Source organism: Macrotis lagotis, chromosome 5, assembly GCF_037893015.1.
Source record: "Macrotis lagotis isolate mMagLag1 chromosome 5, bilby.v1.9.chrom.fasta, whole genome shotgun sequence".
In the NCBI taxonomy this organism is placed as follows: domain Eukaryota; kingdom Metazoa; phylum Chordata; class Mammalia; order Peramelemorphia; family Peramelidae; genus Macrotis; species Macrotis lagotis.
In genome coordinates this window covers 186,210,419-186,235,979 of record NC_133662.1, presented here as the reverse complement: position 1 = coordinate 186,235,979, position 25,561 = coordinate 186,210,419, and the positions used below count along the sequence as shown (strand labels likewise).

The following is a 25,561-nucleotide window of genomic DNA, read 5'->3' as shown; positions in this document are numbered from 1 at the left end:
AGTCAGTTTATTTTTTCCTTTCCTTTCCTTTTTTTTTTTTTGTGACAAGGCAATAGGATTAAGTGATTTGCCCATGGTCACACAGCTAGTTAAGTGCCAAGTGTCTGAGACTGAATTTCAACTCTGGGCCTCTTGACTCCTGGGCCTGTGTCTATACACTGTTATCACCTAACTACCCCTTCTTCCTTTCCTTTCCTTCCTTCCTTCCTTCCTTCCTTCCTTCCTTCCTTCCTTCCTTCCTTCCTTCCTTCCTTCCTTCCTTCCTTCCTTCCTTCCTTCTTTTCTTCTTTCCTTCTTTCCTTTCTTCCTCCCTTCCTTCCTTTCCTTTCTTTCTCTTGTTTCTTTGTTTCTTTGTTTTTTTTCCTCTTTCTTTGTTACTGTTTCTTTGCTTTGCTTCTTTATTTATTTGTTTCTTTGCTTTTCTTTCTTTTCATTACATGCAGTGAACAGGAAGCTTGGATGAGTCAGCATGTATAGCTAGGCTTTGGAGGCCCATAACCATTAAATAAACAGAAGGTAAGGGGAGGTCCCAAGCAAAAACTCCTAAGAAGAGAAAGGGTCTAGGTAATGACCAGAGACTTTAATTAAATAGTTTGGGTTTTAAACAAACAGCTTATAGAGCCTTCTCCATAGGGGGTATCTTTTGTGTACCTATTTATTTACATGTCTGTTCTCCCTTTGGAATATGATCTTGGAACTGTTTTTTCCTTATCTGTTTTGCCAGGGCTCAGCATAGCACATGAATCATTGCAAACACTTAATAGTGCTTGAACAAGCTATATCACTAATTGAAATTATTAAGGGAATATGGCAAGAAAAAGACTAAAAGGAAGAGCCCAAAAGAGAGGAGATGAAGTTCTATGTGCTCAAGGTCCCAGGTCTGTTTATAGAAAACAATCTAGAAAGAAGTTTCTACAATTGTATTTTCAAGTCTTATCAGATGGAATATTTCCAGTATTAATATTGGTTCAATATCAGTGGGCTCTTTCACACAGAAAGTATATTTAGCATTTAAAATTTTACTTTTAATGATTGAAATCTCTTATTACCCACTTGTAATTGAACTCAAATGACCAAAATACAGCTTTTTTTGGGGAAGGTGTGGGTGATGAAGAAAATATCAATTTAGTGAAATAGTATAGGCTTTTCAGTAGCATACAATGGGATAAATTCAATAGCTAATCCTCAAGAATAGGAAACCAGTCTTAAGTATGAATAGCTCTGGCTCTATTCCCAATATTGGGTTTTATTCCCAATTCATAATATAATAAATTAAGATTAGCACATTTTCCCTATCCCACCCCCATAGAAACAACATGGAAGAGTATGAGAAATCAGGGCTGTGAATCTGATTGTGTGACCCTGAGTATTTTCAATCCTTTTCACTTTGAACTTTAATTTGTTACTTCATTGGTAAAATGGAGGCAATATTACTAGTGCTAACCACTCCAATGAACCCAATATATATGTGAGACTATACTTAATAAAATGTAAATTGCTACTATGTGATTTATCTACGTGATTTTTGTATGGCAAGGTTCCTTTGTGCCCACAGTTTTAGGCTAATTATGATTGTTGGTCTTCTTTTCTTCCATTTATTTCTTTTGCCTTGCTCTGAGAAGGCTTAAGTGCTGTGCCAACATAAGTTATGATTGACTTTTTCCTCTATGGACCTGACTTGCCCACAGTTTTAGCCAATCAATTAAATAATATATGTTTATTAAGTATCTATTATGTGTAAGACGTGTAGGATACAAAGATTTATAAGCCCTCAAAAAAGAGTTTATAATCTAATTTGAGAGTTAAGACATATAGACTTATGAAAAATAGCTAATGTCAAGAAACAGTAAATAATAAGAACCAAATTCAGAATACATCATTTTCTATAAAAGCAAGTTTAGTCAACCTTAGTGGCATTCTTATAAGGAAGCAGCTAAAAGAACCCAGAAATTGCTTTAGCCAGACACCAAGGGTAGCACTACTTTAAAAGAAAAATCTATTTGCAAAATTTTACAGACTTAGGAAAAGTTCAAAGCATGGATTAGAGCTACATTCCAGAAGGCATTAAATTGTTGATTATGGAGATTGAATTTATTATCCAGACATTAGAACGCCATTTAAGTTTATCAAATAGGGAACAGACATAAATGAGAGTCAAGATTTTAGAATAAGAATGGATCTGTAGACCATTTATTCCAATCACCTCATTTTATAGGTATAAAAGCAGACGTTTGATAGGTAAAAGACATACAGGTATTATTTAGTAGAGTTAAGATTTCAACCAACATCTCTGGACCCCAAGATCCACATGCTTTTTATTCTACCAAAACATTTTTCTCCATGTTTTAGGGTGATTTATCTGGCAATGGTGCCAAACAAATTGGAGTTGGGAGAGGTTGGCAGCAAAAATAATAGAATCATACTACAGCTTTGGTGTAAGATGAAATATCCTTACCCAAGATGGTGGCAATGGTATTGATGAAAGAAGAGGGAAATTACAAACATAATATGGAGGAAAAATTGACAGTACTTAGTGACTAACTGAATATGGAGGGAGCAGCAAAAGGAAGGAATCACAGATGATTCCTGAGATAATTATGGAGAATTATAGCCAATTTTGATGCAGAAACATGATGAGATCAATCTTGGATATGATTAATTAAAGGCAAGGGGCATATTGTTGAAGTGTTATAGCTAAGAGGAAAATGGGACTGTCCATGAGGAACTATGAGACATAGAGTAGAATTAAAGTTACGAGAGTACTTGAACTCTCAGGGGAATTGTGTGCAAAGAATGGAAAACCAAAGACCAAGGATAGCATCATGGAAATTTTTCACAGTAAAGGAGGCTGGTTGTGTTATTAGATAAAATAAATAAAACTTAGGGGGGGGAAAAGTTGGAAAGGTACAAGGAAAGCCTAAAGATTGTGATTTTCAATAACGAAAATAGAAGACAGTTTTAAGATGATGCAGATAATAGAGTATCCATGCAAATAAAGCACAAATTTTCCATTCCCTGTATGATTTTTTAAGGTCTTAGAAATCCTTTTAATATATAAGATGAATTCATGATAAATTGTGGTAACAGAATGTTCTTTGCTACTACAAAAATAAGAATATAAAATTTGGGTGGGTATTTTTTTTTTGGACTACCACATAGAACTTGAGAGAAGGAGATATCATTTATGTCCTGTCAGAGAACTGATGAATTTAAAGACTTTGTTTTAGTCATGGCCAATGTGGAAGTTTGTTTTGCTAAACTAGATTTATGATCAGGTACCTCTTTGTTAAGTTGGGGATGGAGGAGACAATGGGAAGGAAAGATTCTAAATGCATATAAAACAATAAATTTTTTAAATTTAAGGCAATGGGGTTAAGTGACTTTCCCAAGGTCACACAATTAGGAAATTATTATGTGTCTGAGTTCAAGAAGAGTCAATACTCTCTCCACTGTCCACCTAGATGCCCTTCTATAAAATATTAAAAAAGAAAAAAAGTAACAATTTTTGATTTTCAGAAAAATCCCCAGATAACAATGCTCTTTTCTTTTGCCTCTCTCTTGAATTTGTGTTAACTAGCTTTTTTTGTTTGTTTCATTTTTACAGAGCAGCCTTAATAATGCTGAAGGACTAGGGGTGGTTACCCTCAGTGTGGTCTATGGAGCGCTTATCATATCTTCCATGTTCCTTCCTCCTCTTCTTATTAAGAAATTTGGCTGCAAGTGGACCATTATGGCCTCCATGTGTTGTTATATCACTTTTTCTGTGGGAAACTTCTATGCCAACTGGTATGCTTCCTCTTCTAGTAAAATCTCTCATCATCAACCAATTGCATTCTGTTGCTCTCTAGTATAGGGCAAATATATGGAGAGGTCAGCAATGGAGGATGCCAGAAAAAGATGAGTTGTCTCAGAGTATCCTTCCTCCTTGTATTCTTAACACCATCATACAGTATTCCAGCCTAGGAGACTAAGGCTTTCTTATCATTTCAGCACTTTTATTTGAAATGCCTGGCAACTATCTACTGATCTTTTCAATACCAGAACTCAGTAGCACTTAGTGACTTCTCTCTCCATATACCTCAGTTAAAATATAGGTTGCTTATTCATTTCTTTAAGTAAAATGGTAAATGATTTGTCTATCTTTTCAATTCAACTGTAAAAATATTTATTAAAAACATTACTCTATACTAGACACTGTGGTCATGGCTAGGGATACAAATAAGAAAATGAAAGACATTCTTTGCCCTTGAGGAGTTTATAATCTAAGAGGTAGTTGGAAAGGGAAGGACAAGAATAGCAGGGGATAACTTGACCTCTGGCAGGTCAAATCAAGTTTAGTGTTTCCTTTACCCTCCAGCCTGACAATCAGAGGAGAAAGGAGGCTGAGCAATTTGGGAGGATGCTGAGTGTTCAAGGCTGAGTTGGAATGTTGATGAAATTTCAAATAGTCAAGCCTATCCTGGGACAGGCAACTTGGGAGTTCAAACAAAGCTGAGTTGAGCTACGTGATTTCTCTCAAAGATACTACCAGTATTTATGTTGACTAACAGATTATCTTTTTTGTAGGTATACTATGATCTCCACTGCTGTCATTTTGGGTATAGCAGGTGCCCCACTGTGGTCTGCAGAGTCTACCTACCTTACAATAAGTGGAAATATTCATGCAAAGAAGACAGGAAAACTTGAGAAAGATGTCATCAACCATTATTTTGGCATCTTCTATCTCATATTTCAATCCTCTGGCGTCTGGGGGAATTTGATTTCATCTCTGGTGTTTCAGCAGGAACCTCCCATAGGTAAATGGAGCTGGTTGAAATATTTTGCAAAAATGGCTGCTCTTCTGTGGAGAAGGGAGACATGTTGATTCAATTTTTTTTAAAAATAATTTTATCATTTTAAATGAGCAAATATCTATTTTATTTCTCTTTCCTATTCTACTCTTCTGATTGAAAAAATGACAAAAAAGGAAATTAAAATTCTCATAACAAATTCACATAGTTAAGCAAAACACATTCCCTTGTTGGATAAAATAGTATGTATGGTTTAGTGACTTTAGGGACATGGTTTCAATGACTTTTCCAAATAATTCAAAGCACCACCAACCATGCCTTGGCATGTCTGTTTTCCTTCCATCTCTCCAACATTTGCTATTTTCCACTTGTGTCATCTTTGCCATTCTGATCATTTGTTTGATTATTAGTGATTTGACAGTATTTTCGAATTATGGTTGTTGATAGCTTGGATTTCTTCCTTTGAACAGTACTTGCTTTTGAGTTTTGACAATTTATTCTTTAGAGAATTGTCTCAGGATATTTCTTTATTTCCATTTCCATCCATGTTGAGTGCAATAAGACAGTGATTTTTGGAGGATTATTTAGTCTTGTTTGCCCTTTCAGACATTTACACAATATAAAATTAGTTTCTTTCCCCACTTCCACACACAAATAGCATCTCTATTAGGTTTAAGGGACACATAATCGTTATCTTCAAATCAACTGGGTATTTTATTGACTGTATTAAGAACGGGAGCCTGCCAATTATCTTGAAGAAGAGTACTGCTGAGTTATTCAATATCAAACTTTCTCCTTGATGAATTCTACTACTTTATCCATTGTCAACTGTCTTTGCACAACCTAGATATGAAATTGATTGTATTATGGATTTTATAGCCATTTGTATTTAAAATTCAAAGATAAAGGAAGTTAATTTAGTAATAATAGCTTAAATGTATAATACTTTACCATTTTAAGATATTTTTCATTTAATAACCCCTTAAAAGAGAGACTGTAGGGAATCTTGCTCTATTCCCCATCTCTATCACCACCTTGCCTTTTCCAATGGAAAAAAATATCTAATGGATATGTTTCCTCATGGTCTACTGGTAAATGCCTATTGCCAATAGCACAACCCTTATAATTTCATTGTCATCCTGGATTCCACACTCTTATTCATCCCAGGATCAAAATCTTGTCAGTAAGTCATCAAGAGTTTATTTATGAAGTACTTATGAATACCAAAAAAAGTAAAAAATATGTTCCCTCTTTCAAGGAAACTTCTCTTCTAATGGAAGAAACAACATATAATTAACCATGCATGAAAAAGATAGTGAAAATCAAAGGGAAACTCCAATGAGAAACTGCCTTAATTTTTCCTTAGGCTTTTATTATTGAATGGATATTGCCTCCATCAAATTGAGTCCCTGAAATGACCTTAACTTATAAAGGCCATGGTCTCCCACCATATCTGGGGCCATGGTAAATAGTATTGACCTATGTCTTACCACTGGACTCTGATGACTCTGGAGGAGAGAGTGAGATTGATGACTTTGCACAGCTCTGCCTCCCTTAAATACAAATTCACTTGCAAGTCAAGACATCACCCATTCTTCAAGAATAGCAATTGGTAAGAAAGGAGGAATAATAAAACCCTCTTGCAGAAGATGAGATTTAAACTGTTTTGAAGGAAGCCAGGAAAATTACAAGGAAGGCTTAAAAAGAGAGCATTGCAAGATTGTGGGATTCTGAAGAAAATCTACATTTGGGAGCAGTTGGGGCTACTAAGTAGTACACAGAAGTAGACCTTAGATACTTGACACTTAACTAGCTGTATGCCTTTGGACAAGTCACTTAACCCTGATTTTGTCACAATTTATATCTGGCCACTGGATCCAGATGACTCCAGAGGAGAAAGTGAAGCTGATAACTCAACACAGCAATCCCTCACTCAAATCTAATTGACATGCATGCCATGGTATCATCTCCTTGATGTCATGATCTTCTTCAAGAAAGAACAATCATCTCAGGTGAAAGAGTCATATTTGAGGAATAGCAGGTGAACCAGTGTAGTTGAATTGTAGCCTGCCTGATGAGTATGAAAAGACTAGAAAGGTCAAGTAATTACTTTATCTACCTAATGAATAAGGAGACAGACTCAGAGAGCTTTAGCAATGTTCTCCTAGCCCCCAATTAGGAAATGACAGCTGAAATTTGAACAAACCTTCTGGCCCTGAGCCTGGGGATCTTTCTGTTATACCAACCTGGCTGCTGCCAGAAGCATATGGAAGAATTTTAAAACTTATAGGTTTAAAGAAAGTGACACATTTGTCACTTCACACTGCTGTGACCACATATAATGTTGCCAAGTTGGAAATGCTTTAGGATAATAACTCTTTGGTTTTTTCCCTTTGTACTTTAATGAAGGTGCTTGGTCATCTGCCAAGAAGAATTGGAAAAGAGGAAGCATGAGTTTGTCTTAAACATTTGAAAATGTGATCAAAATATATTCCCCTCAACACTTCCTTTCCTTTTCTCATCACCCTCACATTGCCATAGAATCATGACATAGAATTCAGCCTAAAGTTTTCAAGCATATCCCTTCATAAACCTGGGCCGTCTAAGAGGGTGACACCTTGCAGTATTACTTAAAAGAGAGACTATTCAGATTTTCTTTTTCTTAATTAATAGATAGAAAGCTGCTTCACATTATGGTGAGACATGCTGTATCACTTTCTACGTAGTTGACTAAAAATCAACTTTATATCATTTTGTCTATAAATATTGCAATAGCAAAATCCAAATTAAGATTAAAGTTCATAGTCTTGATAGCATTCGTTGTGGTATTTATACTTTTATTGGTAGAAAGGAAATTTCATTTTTAATCAACATTCAAACAGATGAGCATAATTTTTTAGAGGATTAAGGAATAAAAATCTGGAACAGGTCTGAGAAATCATATCTGTCAATCTGTTTTATTTTCTACATGAAACAATGGAGGGCTAGAAAAGTGAATTGTTCAGTGTCATATGACAAATAATGATGCAGTTGTCAATAGAATCTAGTTCTTTAGACTCATCGTCTAATTCTCACCTCACCATACTTTGTACCCTGGAATATTTTTAATTGCTAACCTTCATTTGACTTTGCCATCCTTTAAAATATTCTTCCTGCTTTCACTTCTTCTTTTATTGTGTGGGTTTTTTTTTTTTTTGGCAAGGCAATGGGGCTAAAGTGCTTGCCCAAGATCACACAGCTAGGCAATTAAGTGTCTGAGACTGGATTTGAGCTCAGGTCCTCCTGACTCACAGGTCAGTGCTCTATCCACTGCGCCACCTAGCTGCCCCCTCCTGCTTTCACTTCTAAACTTTTTTATTTGTGGTTCAGAAAATGTGAAGCATTAGAAAAAAGTATGGTTTCCACTTGACAGGTAGCAATTCTTCAGGACACACTCAAGAAAATCCAGAGGTCCTAAACCTGGAGCTGGGAGGGATCTTAGAGGAGATTCAGAGATGCTGAATGACTTGACCAAAGGCTGGAATTTAACCTTAGTCTAAGTTTCAATGTTCTTTCCACTTCACTGTACTCATTCCTCAAATCCCTGTAGACTTTCTCCTGGACCTATCCTGTATTGAAATTCTTCTCTCTAAACTTTCTAATGACTTCCAAGGTGCACAATCCAGTTGTTTCCTTTTTGGTGGTCTCATGCTCATTGATCTTTCTATAATATTTGACACCCCTTAATTCTTAATCCTCTCTTTTTCTCATGACTTCTACCATACCATGCTCTCCTCATTTGATAAAGTCTATCAATATGTTTTTGTGGAATAGGTAAATAGATATGAGATAGATAAAAATAAAAATATGTGGATACTTTAAATGACTGAATGGCCAGAACCTGAGAGAGCAGTCATTAATGGGTTTATATTCATTTGAAAAGTTATAGGGATACCCCAAAGATCTGGATTTGATACTGTGACAATATTTTTATATGTGCTTCAGAAAATGTGAAGCATTTTGTTAGAAAAAAATTTATGAATTTTAGTGAACTTAAAAAGATAATAACATGATCTTAGACATGGATTCCAGTCCATCATCCACACTAAGGTCAGAGTTATTTTTCATAAACTAAATCTGGTCATATCACTCTTCTACTCAATCAATTCCACCCTATGGCTGCAGATACAAAATATAAACTTCTTTGTTCACTTTTTGAAGAGTTACTTAAAATTTGGGTCCAATCTTCCAATCTCATTATATATTTCTTTCCCTTAGTTTGCATTCTGGACTAACTGCTTTTCTCCCCAGTCTTAATATATAATCCCACAACATCTGCCTCCATACAGTTGCAGTAACTATGCTCCTCCCTCCTGATTCCTTCTTCAAAAGTCACTTTCTTCTTTCAAGCAAGAAAGGAGAACTTTCTTTGTGAAACTTTTCCTGTTGTCATGTGTTATATCACTTTGCTTTCATTTGCATTGTTGGTATATAATTATAAATGAATTTCTCTTCCCATTAGGATGTAAACTCCTTGAGTTTTGAGATTATTTCCTTCTGTGCTTTTGTATCCCTAGGAATACAAGCATAATGACTGGAAAAGGCTTAATTGATTGGTTGATTGAGGAAAAAAAATTAATATTCAGTAATACTATGATAGATATTCTATTCTAATCAAACCAGATCTGGACTACTGAGTTCAGTTTGAAGTGTTATATTTTAGGGAGATATTGATCAGCTGGAGAATGTTTCCAGAAGAGGGAAAGCAGAGAGAAGACTAGGAAGAGAATCATCAATTGTCTTCAAGTTTTTGAGGTTGGCACATGGAAGAAGGATTATGTTTGTTCTGATTAGATACCAAGGGAAGAATTGGAGGAATAGAAGTTGCCAAATGGCAAATTTAGGCAATTTAGAGTTATTCAAAAGGTTAATCAGCTGCCTTGGAATTAGTAGAATGAGAAAAGGTTATTGGATTTATGACTCAAAAAAATTAGAAGGAGAGACAGAGTGGTTAGAAGGAAATTTGAGTAAAGAAAGAGAATCCACTTTCCTCAATATTTCTACTGTACTATTTTCTCACTTAAATACATTCCTACACACATAGACACACACAAACACAAACAGATATGCTTAGAACTTTAAGATTTTGGTGCTATTTTTATCACTATTTTTTATAGATGAGGAAATTGAAGACAGAGATTAAATGACCTGCACAGGGTGACACAGTAAGCTTCTGAGACCAGATGTGAACCCAACTTCTCTTGACTCCAGATTTAGCACTTTTTCAATTGTGAGATCCAGTTATTGAGAAATCATTCCAAAATTTAGTTTAAATTCTGGTTTTTAGAATCTTATGAGGACAACATTTTGAAGGTGATTATAGACTTAGAACAAGAAGAAACCATATAAGTTCCCTCTCCCCCTTAAAAAAATAGGGCCCTGGAGAGATTAAATGAATTTTTTTAGTTTACGTATGATGGAAATGCTACAACCAGGATGTGCTTAGAAATCTCCAAGTAAAACAGAAAGCAAAAAATCATATTGACCTTGACTCAGAGATGTCCTGCTACATAGTATCCTTTTTTCTTTTTTTGCAAGGAAATGGGGTTAGGTGACTTGTCCAAGGTCATACAGTTAAGCAAGTATTAAATGTATAAGTCTGGATTTGTACTCAAGTCCTCCTGTTTCTAGTCACAATGGCACCCAGCTGCCTCTATATTATCCCTTTCAAAAGATTTGTTTACATGCTGTTCAGATTGATCCATGTCTACAAACTATTCTTCAACTACAACCTAGGGTCTCTGTCTTCTATACCTTGAGACAGCAGAGAGACTACACATGAAAAATAAATTCTAGAGAATTTTGTGGAGATAAATCATAGCTAAAGATGGTCCTCAGATAATAAGCAATCTATCAGTTGTCCCATATTTGGAGATGAAACAATTCAAAGGATAAGGGAATTGCCAATAAAATTGATCTATGGGCAGTACTTGGAGGAGTGCCAGAGTTTCCAGTTGGTTGGCATAGTCTTTGATGAACCAAGATCATCTCCAAACCATAATGAGGCATCTGAAGAGAGCTCTAGTGATAGCCCAGTGATTGTTTAATTACAAGTGGTTTAAGAGGATTTTGGAAATATTGGTGTCAAGGGATTACGTAGGGTCTTAATCTAACATTGCCGAATTCTAGAGATTTTATTCCTTTGTTTATTACTTAATACCAGTGGGACAATAGTCAGTTGTCTAATGTATTTATGTTTTTATTTTACAGGAGAAATCACAGAAGACCAGTTGATGAATTGTGGAGCACAAGATTGTTTTCAAATTAACCTATCTTCAAATAGTACTAATCGCCCAGCAAATGATTTAATCTACACCCTGGTGGGCATTTTCACTGGTATGTGTCTAGAGCTTAAGATGATGATGTTTTATCCTTTCTTCTTGAAGAAGACCATGATATCAGGGAGAGGATACCATGACTAACCAGTGAATTGTATAACTGAATTCAAGGCAATAAGAATTAAGTGACTTGCCCAAGATCATATAACTAGAAGGTATCAAGTTAGGTTGAACTCAGGTGGTCCTGATTCCAGAGCTGGTGCTCTATTTACTTCACCATTTATCAATTAGAAAGGAAGCTGGGCAATGGAAATTCTCTTCCTCCTCCTTGTATTTACTCAGAAAAGGTCACCCTCTTTTCCCCCAAATTATATTATTTCTCTCCTAGAAGAGATCTGATATGTTGTGAAGGGCTGATTTTCTTTGCTGAGTCTTTTGCAAGTGAAGTTAGAGATATCAGAATTATTTCTATTCCAGTTTGTTGGCAAAGCTAAGCCCACTGATTTATTAGATTAAAGGAATCAAAGATTCAGTGAGCCAAAGCTTTTACAGTTGGTGGTAGTCTCTCTGTAGCTCCAGAAGTTCACAAATAGGTTCAATCTATCATGGCATTTTAGTCCTGTAGCATTTGATGGTTGTACCCATTCTCTTCTGTATTCCATCCAGGATCTTGGACTCTTGTTCATAGGAGAACTTTTACCTTTTGTGTCTTCAGAGAATTGCCCTGTAGATTCCTGCTTGCCAGGTGGTGTTTACAGGATCCAGAGAATTATTCTAAACAAGTTAAATGATGAGGGCTCAGGAATTACTAATAAGAGTCAAGGAGTCAATACTTACAAACACTTGCAAAGTGTTCAGAGCAGACTTTTGTGAGATAGTTTTCTGAGGTCCCACTTTTGCCTGAGATTAGACAGTGAAAACAGAGGTGATAAATTATCCACATAATCAGAAAACAGGAGCCATGTTTCATTTCTGTGATTGCGATCTTTAAGCATAATAAGATAATAATTCATCACTCATTCTAAGATCCTGTTCTAATTCCAGTAATTCTGGATATATAGTCATATAAAAATCTCTACTGATCTCTCTGGCTAAAGGTAGTAGCTTTTGTGTCAGTCACATAAAAAGGATGTATAAGGAAAAGATCACATTTCAGTGTTTCTCAAATATTTTGTAAAAAATGTTTTGTTTTGTTTCTTGTGGTATCCATGGGGTAAGATGGAACCAAAGTACAAATGGGATGGGCCCAGATTGGGTTTCAATTTTATCCTTTCCCCTAGATAGTTATTGGAAACTAGGGAAATCCCAAATTTTCTAGACCTTAGTTTTCTCAACTGCAAAATGAGTGAATTGCACTTGATAACCTCGACAATAGTTTACATTTCTAAAATTATGATAGTATGATCTCTAAAATCTCTTCAAACCCTCTGTGCATACTTGCTTTTAGTGTTTTTATGTTTTCCTTCTTTGTTCTATTACAGTGAGTTCATTTTTTAACTCTCCTAATTGTTAACAGAGATCTATCCCATTATTTTCCTTTCTTCCCTGAATATACCATATTTCCCCCATGTATTAGACACTCCCATGTATAAGATGCACCTTAATTTTGGGGCCCCAAATTTAAAAAAATGTAACACATTAAGTTATTGAACTCACATTTTATTCATCATAAAATTCATACAACTCATCACTGTCAAAACTCCACCCATCAGCTCATCCTCATCTGTGTTTGATGACGAATGCTTATCTAAGGAGAGGATCTGATGGCTCTTCTGCCTGTGTACTGGTCTGGGGTTGACTACAAGCCCTCCCTGGGCAAATCTGGTGTGTAGACACATGCTCGGTCCATTCCATTTCATGAACCTGAAGCACCAATTGTGTCCTTTGAAACCAGTCACTTCTTTTTCATCAGCAGTTCTTCTGTCCTCCTGCTGAACCATCTTGGTGGACACAGTAATTCCAATGGTCCTTTGCTCTTCAATCCATCTCTTCAATTCCCTCCAAATCTGGCCATTTGACTGACTTGCCTCTCATGGGGCATTTTCAGTTGGGTTTCCTCCTGTAGCCAGTCTTGGATTGTTTTCTCAGCTGGTGATCAACCAAACTTCATCTAGGAGCACGATTTCCATTGACTTTTGCAAACTGGATCACTTTGAACTTGAATTCAACACTGGTTGAAAATCTTTTCTGAGCCATTTCTTGGCATAATGTAGAAAAATATAACCTAATATACCAGTAACAAATGTGAAACAAAGAACACAAAGACAAGTGAGAAAAAACAGGAAATGCAAGTAAAAAAAGATCTACAAACACTGTATAAGATACTCCCAGTTTTTAGACCCCCAATTTTTTGAAAAAGGCTGCATCTTATACATGGGGAAATATGGTAAATGAATCACTGTGACTTTGTTTTTGCTTGAAGAGCATATCCCCAAGTCCTAATTTTAATACCTTCCTGGATGGCTTCTTCTGGTCTGTTTAATAGACAACAAAAAAATTTTAGGTGACCCTAGGCCACAGATTGGTTCAGATTAGAAAAATCCAGAGATCTATTGACTTTTAAAGTCTAAAAGTACAAAATAGAAATAACATAAAATAAAAAGAAACTATTATTGAGTTAATTTCAGTCATCAACTTCCCTGAAGATACATATATTTATAATAAAAAGTCATACTTAAAAAAAGTCATACTTTAAAAAGTCATACTTAGGAAATAGAAAAATAATGAGTATGTCATCATGAGAAAAACATTTTTTCCGTCTCCTAAAACCTTGCGTTCCTATGACAGTCACTTTCAAGAAGTCATTCTTTTTTTAAGGCATATAATGTATGTTTTTTTCCTCTTTTGACCATGTTCTTTGAGTGGCCCTAAACTTTAACTAGAAGCAGACAGATCTGAGACTCCACATATTTATATGTAACATCCCTGGAAGTTTTATCTATATCTCACTTTGTCTCCTTTTTAGGAGAATTCTTCAACATCCTATAAAGCAATTTTGAAACTAAGGATTCTAATAGCATGATGGAACCATGAGAAGAGAATTCTATTCAATAGGTGAAGAAAATGGAATTCTATCTCAATGTTTATGAATGAGAGATCTGCTAATGTAGTTATCTTAGAAATGTACTGTAATAATTAGCAAATCTATAAAGAGAACTGTGAATAACTCAAGGATAGGACTAAAAAAGAAACCTCTTCATTCTACAACTTGTAAAATTTAATAACTTTGCATTATAAAGATGCTAGATTAGTGAAATGACAGTGGACAAGATCCCTTGAGACTTCCAAATAGTCCTTGGTTATATGTTATTCTAATTCGCTCACACTATTGAATTAATATGATTTTTGAAAAGACATGTAGGTAGGAGAGGTGGTAAAGATATATTTGGTAATGAATAACTCACTGACTTGTTCAAGCACAAGTGACAGAGTAGGAATGAATGAAAGCAGTGCTTTAAAATGTGGATCCTCAGAGAGCAGGGGTGAAACTGGTCATATTGAATTTTGAGTTTCTCAAAGTGGACCACAATCACTGAAATATAGTTTTTAGTTATCTGAAAACTTTCACACTCTAGCTTTTCCAAGTAGTGAAATGTAAAACCTATTGAAACAAATTGGAAGAAATATGTATACATACATAGGTATATATTATACACATGTATGTATATATTAAATAATACATGCCTACAGCATATATGTATCTATGTATGCATATATCTATGCATCTATGCACAGATATAATAAAAAAGAAAAAGAGTAAATATATTTCAGTATGAGTAAGAATAAGGTGAAGAAAAATAGTACCATGGATTTCTACAATGTTAAAGACAGAAGAGCCCAATTTCTTCCTCAAGCAAAACTGCTTCTACAACCTCCCCAATGAGTTCACATTCATCCTCCAATTTGAGATCCTCTTGTTATGGAGATCTCATTGGAAATTCTTTAGCAAAGTGCTGCTTCTGTTTGTGTACATTATATTTCTGTATATTATTAGCTATTTCACATACCTCCAGGTTGTTCAGTTTGCTGTTGGATAGAGTTCAATTGTTCTAAAGTTGTGGGTCCAATATTCTCTGACAGTCAAAAAATGTAACAAAAAAAGCCACATTTGGAACCCACTTGTCAAATTACATACCTTTTTTCTCCATAGGAAGTGGTATTTTGGCAGTATTACTGGTAGCTATATTTCTGGATCCAATTTCAAAAGATTCAGAAGAAAATGAAAAAGAAAAGGAAGAACCTATTTGGTCCCATTTACTGGCAACTTTCCGGCATCTTAAAGATAAGCGGCAGTGTTTCCTCATTCCTCAGACAATGTATAGTGGATTTGAGCAAGGATTCCTTGCTGGTGACTATACAAAGGTAGGGAAGAAAATGAAAACTATATTAGTATTTATAGCTATATAAAGTATATGTATAATGGTGATGTATGTGCTTTTTCTATCAAAAATGTAAGAGGATTTTGCTGAGATACAAGGCAGATATAGGGGATACTGTTAGTCTTCAATGTGTTTTTTTATCTAATAATATCATGTGAAGAAACAAACAGGGATACAGAGGTTCACCAAAGAAATTTGACATGGTCATGGAAAATTTTCTATGTATTGTCCAAAATGGAAGAGCGATTTATCATAAATTGTTAGATCTTCCACTTGGTTTTGTTTGTGGATAACATCCTCACTGCTTTGAAACTTGAACTATTGTTCATGAAAAGTATAATTACTTTGAAAACTTTTGACTGAACCAATCATAAGGGAAAAAAAGTAGATAAAGAATGCCTACTAAACTATGATAGACTGTTGAATAGAAGACTCACAGATTAGGACCATCAGCACCATAGTTTGGATAGACACCCTACACAAACAGTGAAATGCAGCCTGAATTGAATAAGAGGAGAAAAGGAGACTGGGTTTCTTTGGGGGAAATTAAGAAGCATTTTTAATGATCCTGAAGCAATTCTTGAGATAAGTTCCATTTCATTTATTACAATTAACAACTCCAATAATAATAAAAATAATAGCTAGTATTTACATAATGCCTTATGGCTTGCAAAACACTTTACAATATTTTCTCATTGGATCCTCACAACAACCATGTGAAGAAGGTGCTGCTATTCTTCCATTATACAGATAAGGAAAAGGAGGTAGATAAGAATTTAAGTGATTGCACAGTTATTAAAATTTTAAGACTGGATTTGAACTCAGGTCCTTTTAACTCCAGGGCCAGTTTTTTTTTTTTTAACAATTTAGTTGTCAATATTCTTATGGTGATGCTTGACTGTGAACCATGTGATACTACTATAATTGAAGAATTAAGATTGAGGATTATCCAAAGGGGTAAAAGAATAGGTATGCATACACTCTAACAACATCAGTCAAGAACATAGAGATGATGTGGATATTAGAAGAAATATGGGCAGGTCATTAATTAAAAATGAGGGCTGGGTAGTCCACATGTTCCTTTGCTATCCATACAATGTGAGGATATCTGGAAGATCTCATACCTTCCCATCTCCCATTCTCTCCCCTGGAATTTTGGTCTGTTACCATTTGGGTACTTAAGGAAAGTCATATAAAGTCTTGGCCTGCTTGAGAGAAATAGGGAAATAATTGTTCCGCTCCATTTTTCCTTGGGGTTAATTCAATTCAATTAACATTTATTCAGTACTGAGGGGGCAGTCCTCACTGAATTTTGGCCTTAAAAATAATAATTAGGTTAAAAATGTGTTAACTTTTACAGTTGTCCTAATAAAGGACAAATGTTAACCTCCAGAGTTTGGACTCAAGAAAGAGCAAAACAAATAGAGTGAAGCTATTATTTCTTTATCTCTCTCTCAGTCATTTTTGCAGCAAAACTCCTGAAGAAAATAAAGTGAATTTATTTAGACAGGGAGAATTGAGTTGAATTTTGTCAATGAACTCTAAATTCGCCTTATTTCCATTAACTCCAAAAAAGATTTCAAATGCAAAGATAAACATTTTCCTTTAAGGACCTAAATAGTAAAAATTTCAGGCTAAATTACCATGTCATCCATCAAATAAAAGGATTTAGAAGATGATTTAGAACTCGTCTGGAAAAAAAGCTTAATTGTCTGTGACAAGTCAGGAGCCACAAAGTGGCTGGATCTGGCCTTGGAACCAGGAAGATGTGAATTCAAATTCTGCTTCTGACACATCCTGACTGTATGGCCCTGGGCAAATTATTTTTGAAGGCTTAAGTAACCTTTTAGGATTGTAAGTTATAGAGAAAAAGCTAGGTTGCATTGGTCAACTTCTCATCTGGAGCTTCTCTGTGGCCATGAAATCCCAGGTTCAGTCCCTATCCATAAAGAAGAACAATCATAAGTACAAACATCATTTTAACATTTGTCTCTTTTCTCTTCAGTCATATGTTACTTGTGCCCTGGGGATACACTATGTTGGATTTGTGATGATCTGTTTTTCAGCCATCAATTCCCTTTGCTCTTTGATATTTGGAAAGATTTCCAAGTACACTGGCAGAATGGTTTTGTATGCACTAGGTTTGTTATACTTTTTATTTATTTATTTATCTATTTATTTATTTATGTGTTCATTCATTTATTTATTCATTTATTCATTTACTTAGAAAGTGTTTTGGTCCTAGATTTAGAAGACCTGGAATTAGCTTCTTGTTAGGTCCTTTACAATTCATGTAACTGGGAAACATTTACCTCCATTCTCTCTCTTTTTCCTGAGTCTTGATTTTCTCAGTTGTAAAAATGGGGGCTTTAGATGAGGTCATTAGGCTTAAACTTAAATACAAATGGGGACAAATAAACTATATATATGGATTCCTGTAGTAGCATATTGACTTAGAAAACCACATATTAACATCATTTATGTTCTATTACATTTTCATTTATTTTGATAAATATTTCTCAATTATATTTTAATTGGTTTCTCCAGCACTTGGGAGTGTTGAGGGGTCACATACCTCATAGGCCCTTAGTTTGGTCCCTCTGAATGAAATACCATTCAATTCTAAATTCTTAGGAGACTATTGTTCAGGGATGTTGTTTAGCAAGCACTTATCTATACATACTTATATGCACACATGTTCATCTATATATGTTACTTATATTAGGATTATTATAACAACAGAAGATGTACTTTGTAATTCTCTGTGAAATTACACTTTTTTAATGAAGCACTTTATATTGATCAACTAACTCTTTAGATCCTCATGGAAACACTTGAAATTCCAACTGATACACTTCATAGTCAATAGCATAAATTTGCCAAATGTGAACCAGGATTGGAGGAACAAAATTAATCTAGATATTACTGAAAATATATGATAATGGTATTATGCTGTAGAACCCCAATAAAACTGAGGAGAAATCTAGAGGTGATTTTAGGGGATGTCTAGCTGGATGGAACCTTAACATCTATCTACCTGAATACTTTAATGATAAAAAACTGAGGCCTAGGAAGTAAAGGGATTTATTTCTCTGTAGTCACAGAGATAGGAATTAGAGGTAAAAAATTTCACCAAAGGTAGTATTTTTTTTTCTCTGAATCTAGGATCTTTTCCCTTTCTTGCTTTTGTTTTTATTGATGTAGAAATTGGAAAAAGGCTGATTTATTAAAACATCATTAAAATCAATTCTAAATCCATTTATTAATGTTTCTATGTTGACAAATGTTGATAGACTTCCTTTCCAGCCTGCCATGAAATTGCATACTTCCTTTCCACATTATTTAAGGCTTCTACTTTGATCAATTTTATTCTATCCGTTACTGTTAGTGAATAGTCTTTTGATTTGAGCAACAAGAGTGAAGAGAACAGGGCTCAATATATGTGATAATAACCAAGGATTTTAAACTATAGTGTTAAAAATATTTCTAGGGGTGGCTAGGTGGCACAGTGGATAGTACACTGGCCTTGGAGTTAGGAGTACCCGAGTTCAAATCCGGTCTCAGACACTTAATAATTACCTAGCTGTGTGTCCTTGGGCAAGCCACTTAACCCCCTTGCCTTGCAAAAACTAAAAAAAAAAAACCCCAAAAAACCAAAAATATTTGTAATCAAGGCCTGAAAGAATTAGAGAATGGGGAAATTCTATGTAAGGCATGTGGACCAGTACTTTCCTGTTCCAAAGACATGATTATTACATTTTAAAGAGCCATGATGTTTAAAGGAAGCCATGATGTTGACATAGTTTGGAAGATGCAATTGTCAGAAATATTGTGAGGTAGCATGATATAATAGAAAGAGCTCTCAATTTGGAAAGATTTTTCGGTTCTGATAAGTTAATTTACCTTTGCTTTCCTACTTTGTACTCTATATTGGCAACTATCCTATGTACTAAAATTGCAGAATATACTTCTGATGAGCTCTCTTGTTGGGTCTGATCCTTAGTAACTCATTGGGTGTCTCAGGCCCAAATTTCCCATTTTGGTATTTTTCAGTTTAGCCTTCAGAGACAGTATCCTTATCAATTAGCCAACCAATCAAGAACCTTCCCTATGATTACTATGTACCAGGTACTATTCTAAGTGCTAAAAGTACACAAAAAAAGGAAAAAAAAACACAAATAAGAGAAAGACAAAGAAATCCATGGATACCCAAAGAAGACCTAGAAACTCTAGGGTGGATTTGTACTGATAAGAAATTCCTCATCCCAGGAGCATCTATGCTTTGTCTTAATACCAAAAGGAGGCTTATAAAAGCCTGAATTACAGTTTAGACTAAGTGAAGTAGTTACACACTAACCTACACATAAACTGGACAAAGAAAACACCTAGGGGTATTTTAAGGAAATGGTGTTCAAATCAAGGAAACCAAAAGATCAGGGAAAATGTTCCTTCTGCATATCTAAATTCTACCTCCTATTCTTTCACTCATTTGCAATGATCACGTTTCCTTTTTAATTTTCCTTCTCATTCCTTCAAATTCATAGGGGCAGGGATACACATCACCAGCATAATTTTCCTTTTGCTGTGGAGACCTAATCCCTCTTCACAGACTCTCTTCTTTGTAATTGCTGCCCTCTGGGGAGTTGGAGATGCTGTTTTTCAGACACAAAACAATGGTAAGTCCCATTCTTCACACTATGAAAACTGGAGGATTCTAGGAGGGAAAGCAAAGCTGAGAAATAAAATAATGATCATTTATTAAGTGCCTTTGAGATACAAAAACAAAGGATGAAATGATCCCTATTCTAGCTTAGGTTCTCATTGGGAAACAAAAAGTATATGCATACATTATATACAGAATAAATAAGAATAAATCCAAGATGGTTAAATGCCAAATAATTAGAATGAGAAGGCACTAAAGGATGACCAGGAAAGGCTTTATGTGTAAAGTGGTGGTTGGCTTGAAGGGAGAAAGTGATTCTATAAGAGAATGGAAATAACATGACATATAAGAGGAATAGAAAGTTAATTTGCTTAGATCACAGAGTGCAGAAAGAGAGTAATGTCCAAAGAAGCTAGAAAGATACATTGAGGTCAGAAAGACTTTAAAAGTCAAACAGACTTTATACAATAACTTAGATGCAAAAGGAACTACTTGAGTTAGGGAAATGATAGATCTGAAGGATTTGGCAACTGATTGAATACATAGTATGAGAAAGGGCCAGAATTCAGCATGTTATCAAAGATATAAACTTGAGAAATAGGAAGAATGGTGGTCTTTCAAAAAATGAAAAAGTTTGAAACAAAAGTGATTTGGGGAGGGGAAGATGATTGTTATTTGTACATGTTGAATTTGAGATGTGTCTGGGGCAGCTAGTTTGAAATATCCCATAAGCAGTTGATAATATGAGACTGAACCTCAGGGACAAATTACTGCTTGATATATATATATATATATATATATATATATATATATATATATACACATACATATACTAGGGAGTTATTTTCATGGAAATGATAACTAAATCCATGAAAACGGAGCTGGCTAATAAGAAAATATGTATAGAAGGAAGAGAATAAGATCCAGATTAGCATCTGAAGAATATTCACTATTAAAGGGTATAGACTATACTATAGAGGGTAGGATGAGCTAGCAAAGTAAACTGAGAAGGAAGAAACAGATTGGAATACATCCTAGTGAGATTAGAGTCATGAAATCCCAGAGAGGAGACAGTATCTAGCAGAAGAGGGTGGCAAAAAAAAGTCACATGCAGTAGAAAATTCAAGAAGGATGAGGATAAAGAAAAAAAGACTTTCTGATCTTGCAATTATAAAAAATCAATGACAGCTTTGGAGAGAAATGCTTCCGTTGAGTGATGTAATCAGAACCCACATTGCAAAGGGTTTAATAGTGAACAAAAGGAGAGGACGTAGAAGTTATGAGTGTAGGAAGCTTTCTCTCAGTCTGACTGAGAAAGAAGAGAGATAGAAAAATAGCTTAATATTGTTAGAATATCTTACTATTGTTCTTCAATCATTGTCATGTCCAACTCTTTGTGACCTGGATAGGTCAAGTTCAACTCTTTGTGACATGGAAGATAGCATCCCAGGTGCTACTTATTCTCAAACACTGTCCAGGTTCAAGTTTGTTGATTCCATGATGTTATCTGTCCTTCTCATCCTCTGCTGAACCCTTTTCATTTTGCCTTCAATCTCTCCCAACAGCTGGATCTTTTCCAGCAAGTCCTGTCTTCTCATAATATGAGTTTAAGCTTCAACTTCAGTATTTGACATTCCACTGAATAGTCTTAGTTATTTCTTCTGATTTGATCTCTTTTCTGTCCAAAGGACTCTTTAAAGACTTCTATAGTACTACATTTGAAGTGCAGAGTCTGTGGCTCTCAGCTTTCCTTATAGTCCAATTCTTTTGGGAAAAAAACATAGTTTTGACTATATGGATCTTTGTCAGCAAGATGATTTTGTTGTTTTTTAGTTTGCTTTCCAGATTTTTCATAACTTTCTTTCCAAGGAGCATCTTTTAATTTCATGGCTGCAGTCACTGTCTGCAGTGATCTTTGAGCCTAAGAATATAAAATCCAACACTGCTTCCTTTTCTTTTCCCTCTATTTGCCAGATTGTTATAAGACCAGTTGCCAAAATCTTAAGGCTTTTTTTATTTTAAGCTTCAAGATACCCTTTACATTTAAAAAAAATTTTTTTTAGAAATATCTTATTTGAGTTTTACAATTTTCCCCCTAATCTTGCTTCCCTCCCCCTACTCCCCACAGAAGGCAGTCTGTTAGTCTTTACATTGTTTCCATATTATACATTGATCTAAGTTGAATGTGATGAGAGAGAAATCATATCCTTAAGGAAGAAAAATAAAATATAAGAGACAGCAAAATTATATAATAAGATAAGTTTTTTTTCTAAATTAAAGGTAATAGTCTTTGGTCTTTGTTCAAACTCCACAATTCTTTCTCTGTATACAGATAATATTCTCCATTATAGATAGCCCCAAATTGTCCCTGATTGTTGCCCTGATGGAATGAGCAAGTCCATTAAGGTTGATCATCACCCCCATGTTGCTGTTAGGGTGTACAATGTTTTTCTGTAGATATCCCTTACACTTTTCTCTTTCACCTTCATCAAGAGGTTTTTTTAAATGCTTTTTCCCTTTCTGCCATCAGATTGGTATCATCTGCATATCTGAGATTATTGATATTTTCCCTGGAAATCTTAATTCAGTTTTTTTGATTCAGCCATCTTGGTATTTCTTATGTGCTTTGCATATAAGTTAAATAACAAGGTGACAACATACAACCTTATTGTACTATTTTTCCAATCTTAAACCAATCATGTCCATGATTGCTCATTTCTAACATTGCTTCTTGGCCTGCATACAGATTCCTCAGGACACAAATAAGATGATCTAATATTCCCATCTCTTTGAGGACTTGTCATGTTTTGTTGTGATCCATGTAGTCAAACATGTAGTTAATGAAGTAGAAGTAGATATTTTTTTTCCTTTTCCTCAAACTTCCTTGCTTTCTCAAATCTAATGAATGTTGGTAATTTGTTGCTTAGTATCTTTGCCTCTCCAAAAACCAGCCTTCTATTCTTCTGGTAATTCTTGATTCATATATTGCTAAAATCTAACTTGCAGAATCCTAAGCATAGTCTTGATGGAATGTGAAATGATCGCAATTGTTTGTTAAATTTGAACATTCCTTGGCATTGCCCTTCTATAGGACTGGGACATAAACTGATCTTTTCCAATCTAGTGACCACTTTTGAGTTTTCCAAATTTTCTGGCATATTGAGCAAATCACTTCATTTATTTTTTTAAAAATTTAGTCATTTTGAATTTTACAAAATTTCCCCCCCAATGTTGCTTCTTTCTCCCCACCCCAACAGAAGGAATTCTGTTAGTCTTTACATTGTTTCCCTGGTATACATTGATCTAAGTTGAATGTGATGAGAGAGAAACCTTAAGAAAAAAATAAAGTATAAGAGATATCAAAATTACATAATAAGATAATGGTTTTTCTTTTAAATTAAAGGTAATAAAAAATAAATTAATTAAAGGTCTTTGGTCTTTGTTTAAACTCTACAATTCTTTCTCTGGATATAGATGGTATTCTCTGTCACAGATACCCCCAGATTGTGCCTGATTGTTGCACTGATGGAATGAGCAAGTCCATTATGATTGATCATTACCCCCATGTTACTGTTAGGGTGTACAATGTTCTTCTGGTTCTGCTCATCTCACTCAGCATCAGTTTATGCAAGTCTTTCCAGACTTCTCTGAATTCCCATCCCTCCCAGTTGCTAATAGAACAATAGTGTTCCATGACATACATATACCACAGTTTGTTAAATCATTCCCCAATTGATGGACATTCACTCAATTTCCAATTCTTTGCCACCACAAACAGGGTTGCTATGAATTTTTTTTATAAGTGATATTTTTACTGTTTTTCATGATCTCTTCAGGGTATAGACTCAGTAGTGGTATTGCTAATCAAAGGGGATGCACATTTTTGTTGCCTTTTGGGCATGATTCCAAATGGCTCTGAGCAAAACACTTTAATAGCAACATGTTTTAAGATTTTAAATAGCTCAAATGGAATCTATCACCTCCACTAGACTTATTGTAAGCAATGCTTCCCAAGGTCCACTTGCCTTCATTCTCCAGGATATCTGACTTTATATCAGTAACCACACTATGGTGATTATTGGGGATATTAAACTCTTTCTTGTATAGTTCTTTTTTGTATTCTTGCCATCTCTTCTGCTTTTATTAAATCCCTTGCCACTTTTGTCTTTTATCATGCCTATTTTTTACATGAAACATTTCCTTGATATCTCTTAAGTTTTTGAAGGGATTTTTTTCCATTTTACTGTTTTCTTTTATTTCTTTACATTGTTCATTTAAGAAATGAGATATAATCCTTGCTAATTCTCTTAATTTGTGTTTAGTTAAGTATATTTCTCCCCCTTTCTTCTTTTCCTTTCATTTTCCTTCTTTCCTCATCTCAGCTATTTGTAAAATTTTGCTCGATTTTATTTTTCTTTGGAATTCTTTTTCTTTGCTACTTCCTCTACTGTGTTACAATTTCCATCCAAAGTTCTTCCAGTACTTGATATGCCATATCTAATCATTTAAATCTATTTGTTACTTACACTTGATATCCATAAGGGATGTTATTTAGGTCACATCTCTATGATCTATATGGAAGGTTTACCCTATTTTTTTTTTCACTTTAAGTCTGAATTTTGCAATAAGAAAATCATGATCTGAGCCACAGTTGGCCCCAGCTCTTGTTTTAACAGATTGAGAGAGTTGCTTCACTTTTAGCTACAAAGTAGAAAATCAGACTGATTTTAATCTTAACCATTTGCTGATGTTGATTTGAAGAGTCACCTTTTAATTTGTTGAAAAAGACTGTTTGCTATGATTAGCCAGTTATCAGAACAAAATTGTAATCGTCTCTACCCTCTCCTATTTCATTTTGTATTTTAGGACCAAAGTTGTCTGTTATTCCAATTTTCTTTTGATTTCCTACTTTAGCATTCCAATCCTTATGATAATTGTGACATCTTTGTGTGTGTTTGTGTGTGTGTGTGTGTGTGTGTGTGTGTGTATTATTTCTAAAAGATATTGTAGATCTTCATAGAACAGATGTTGATCTTTGTCCTCTAAGAAGAGTGATATAATGAATCAGATAGAGCATTTATTAAGTGTTTTTGCTTATGGGAGGCATAAAAGCAGGATTTACAGTCCCTACTCATGAGGAGTAGGAGTTTACATTCAAATAGAGAATGACAAAACACAAAACAAATGGTGTAGAGAGAAGAACAGAGAGCAAATAGGAAGTATAGTAAACATGATTGAAGCTCCTCAAGTTATCAGGTAGGAATTCACCAACTATTGACGATGACATCTCAGATTGGAGGAACTGAAGCAGATAATATTAGTGACTGAGTGAGGGTCATAGAGCTAATAATTGTCAGAAGTCAGATTTTCATTCAGGTCTTCCTAACTCCAGGTCTAGCACACTACCCACTG

At 34.8% G+C, this 25,561-nt stretch overlaps 1 protein-coding gene across 1 annotated transcript in view; it reads left to right on the top strand.

Annotated features, from left to right (window-relative positions):
- The window catches only part of LOC141489988 (protein unc-93 homolog A-like), a 59,105-nt gene that overhangs the window by 25,236 nt on the left and 8,308 nt on the right, over positions 1-25,561 (top strand). Inside the window, exons 3-8 of the mRNA XM_074190298.1 lie at positions 3,605-3,786; positions 4,567-4,796; positions 11,040-11,165; positions 15,258-15,469; positions 17,492-17,627; positions 20,031-20,162. Coding sequence (XP_074046399.1) covers positions 3,605-3,786; positions 4,567-4,796; positions 11,040-11,165; positions 15,258-15,469; positions 17,492-17,627; positions 20,031-20,162 — 1,018 coding nt within the window. The remainder of the gene's footprint in view (positions 1-3,604; positions 3,787-4,566; positions 4,797-11,039; positions 11,166-15,257; positions 15,470-17,491; positions 17,628-20,030; positions 20,163-25,561) is intronic.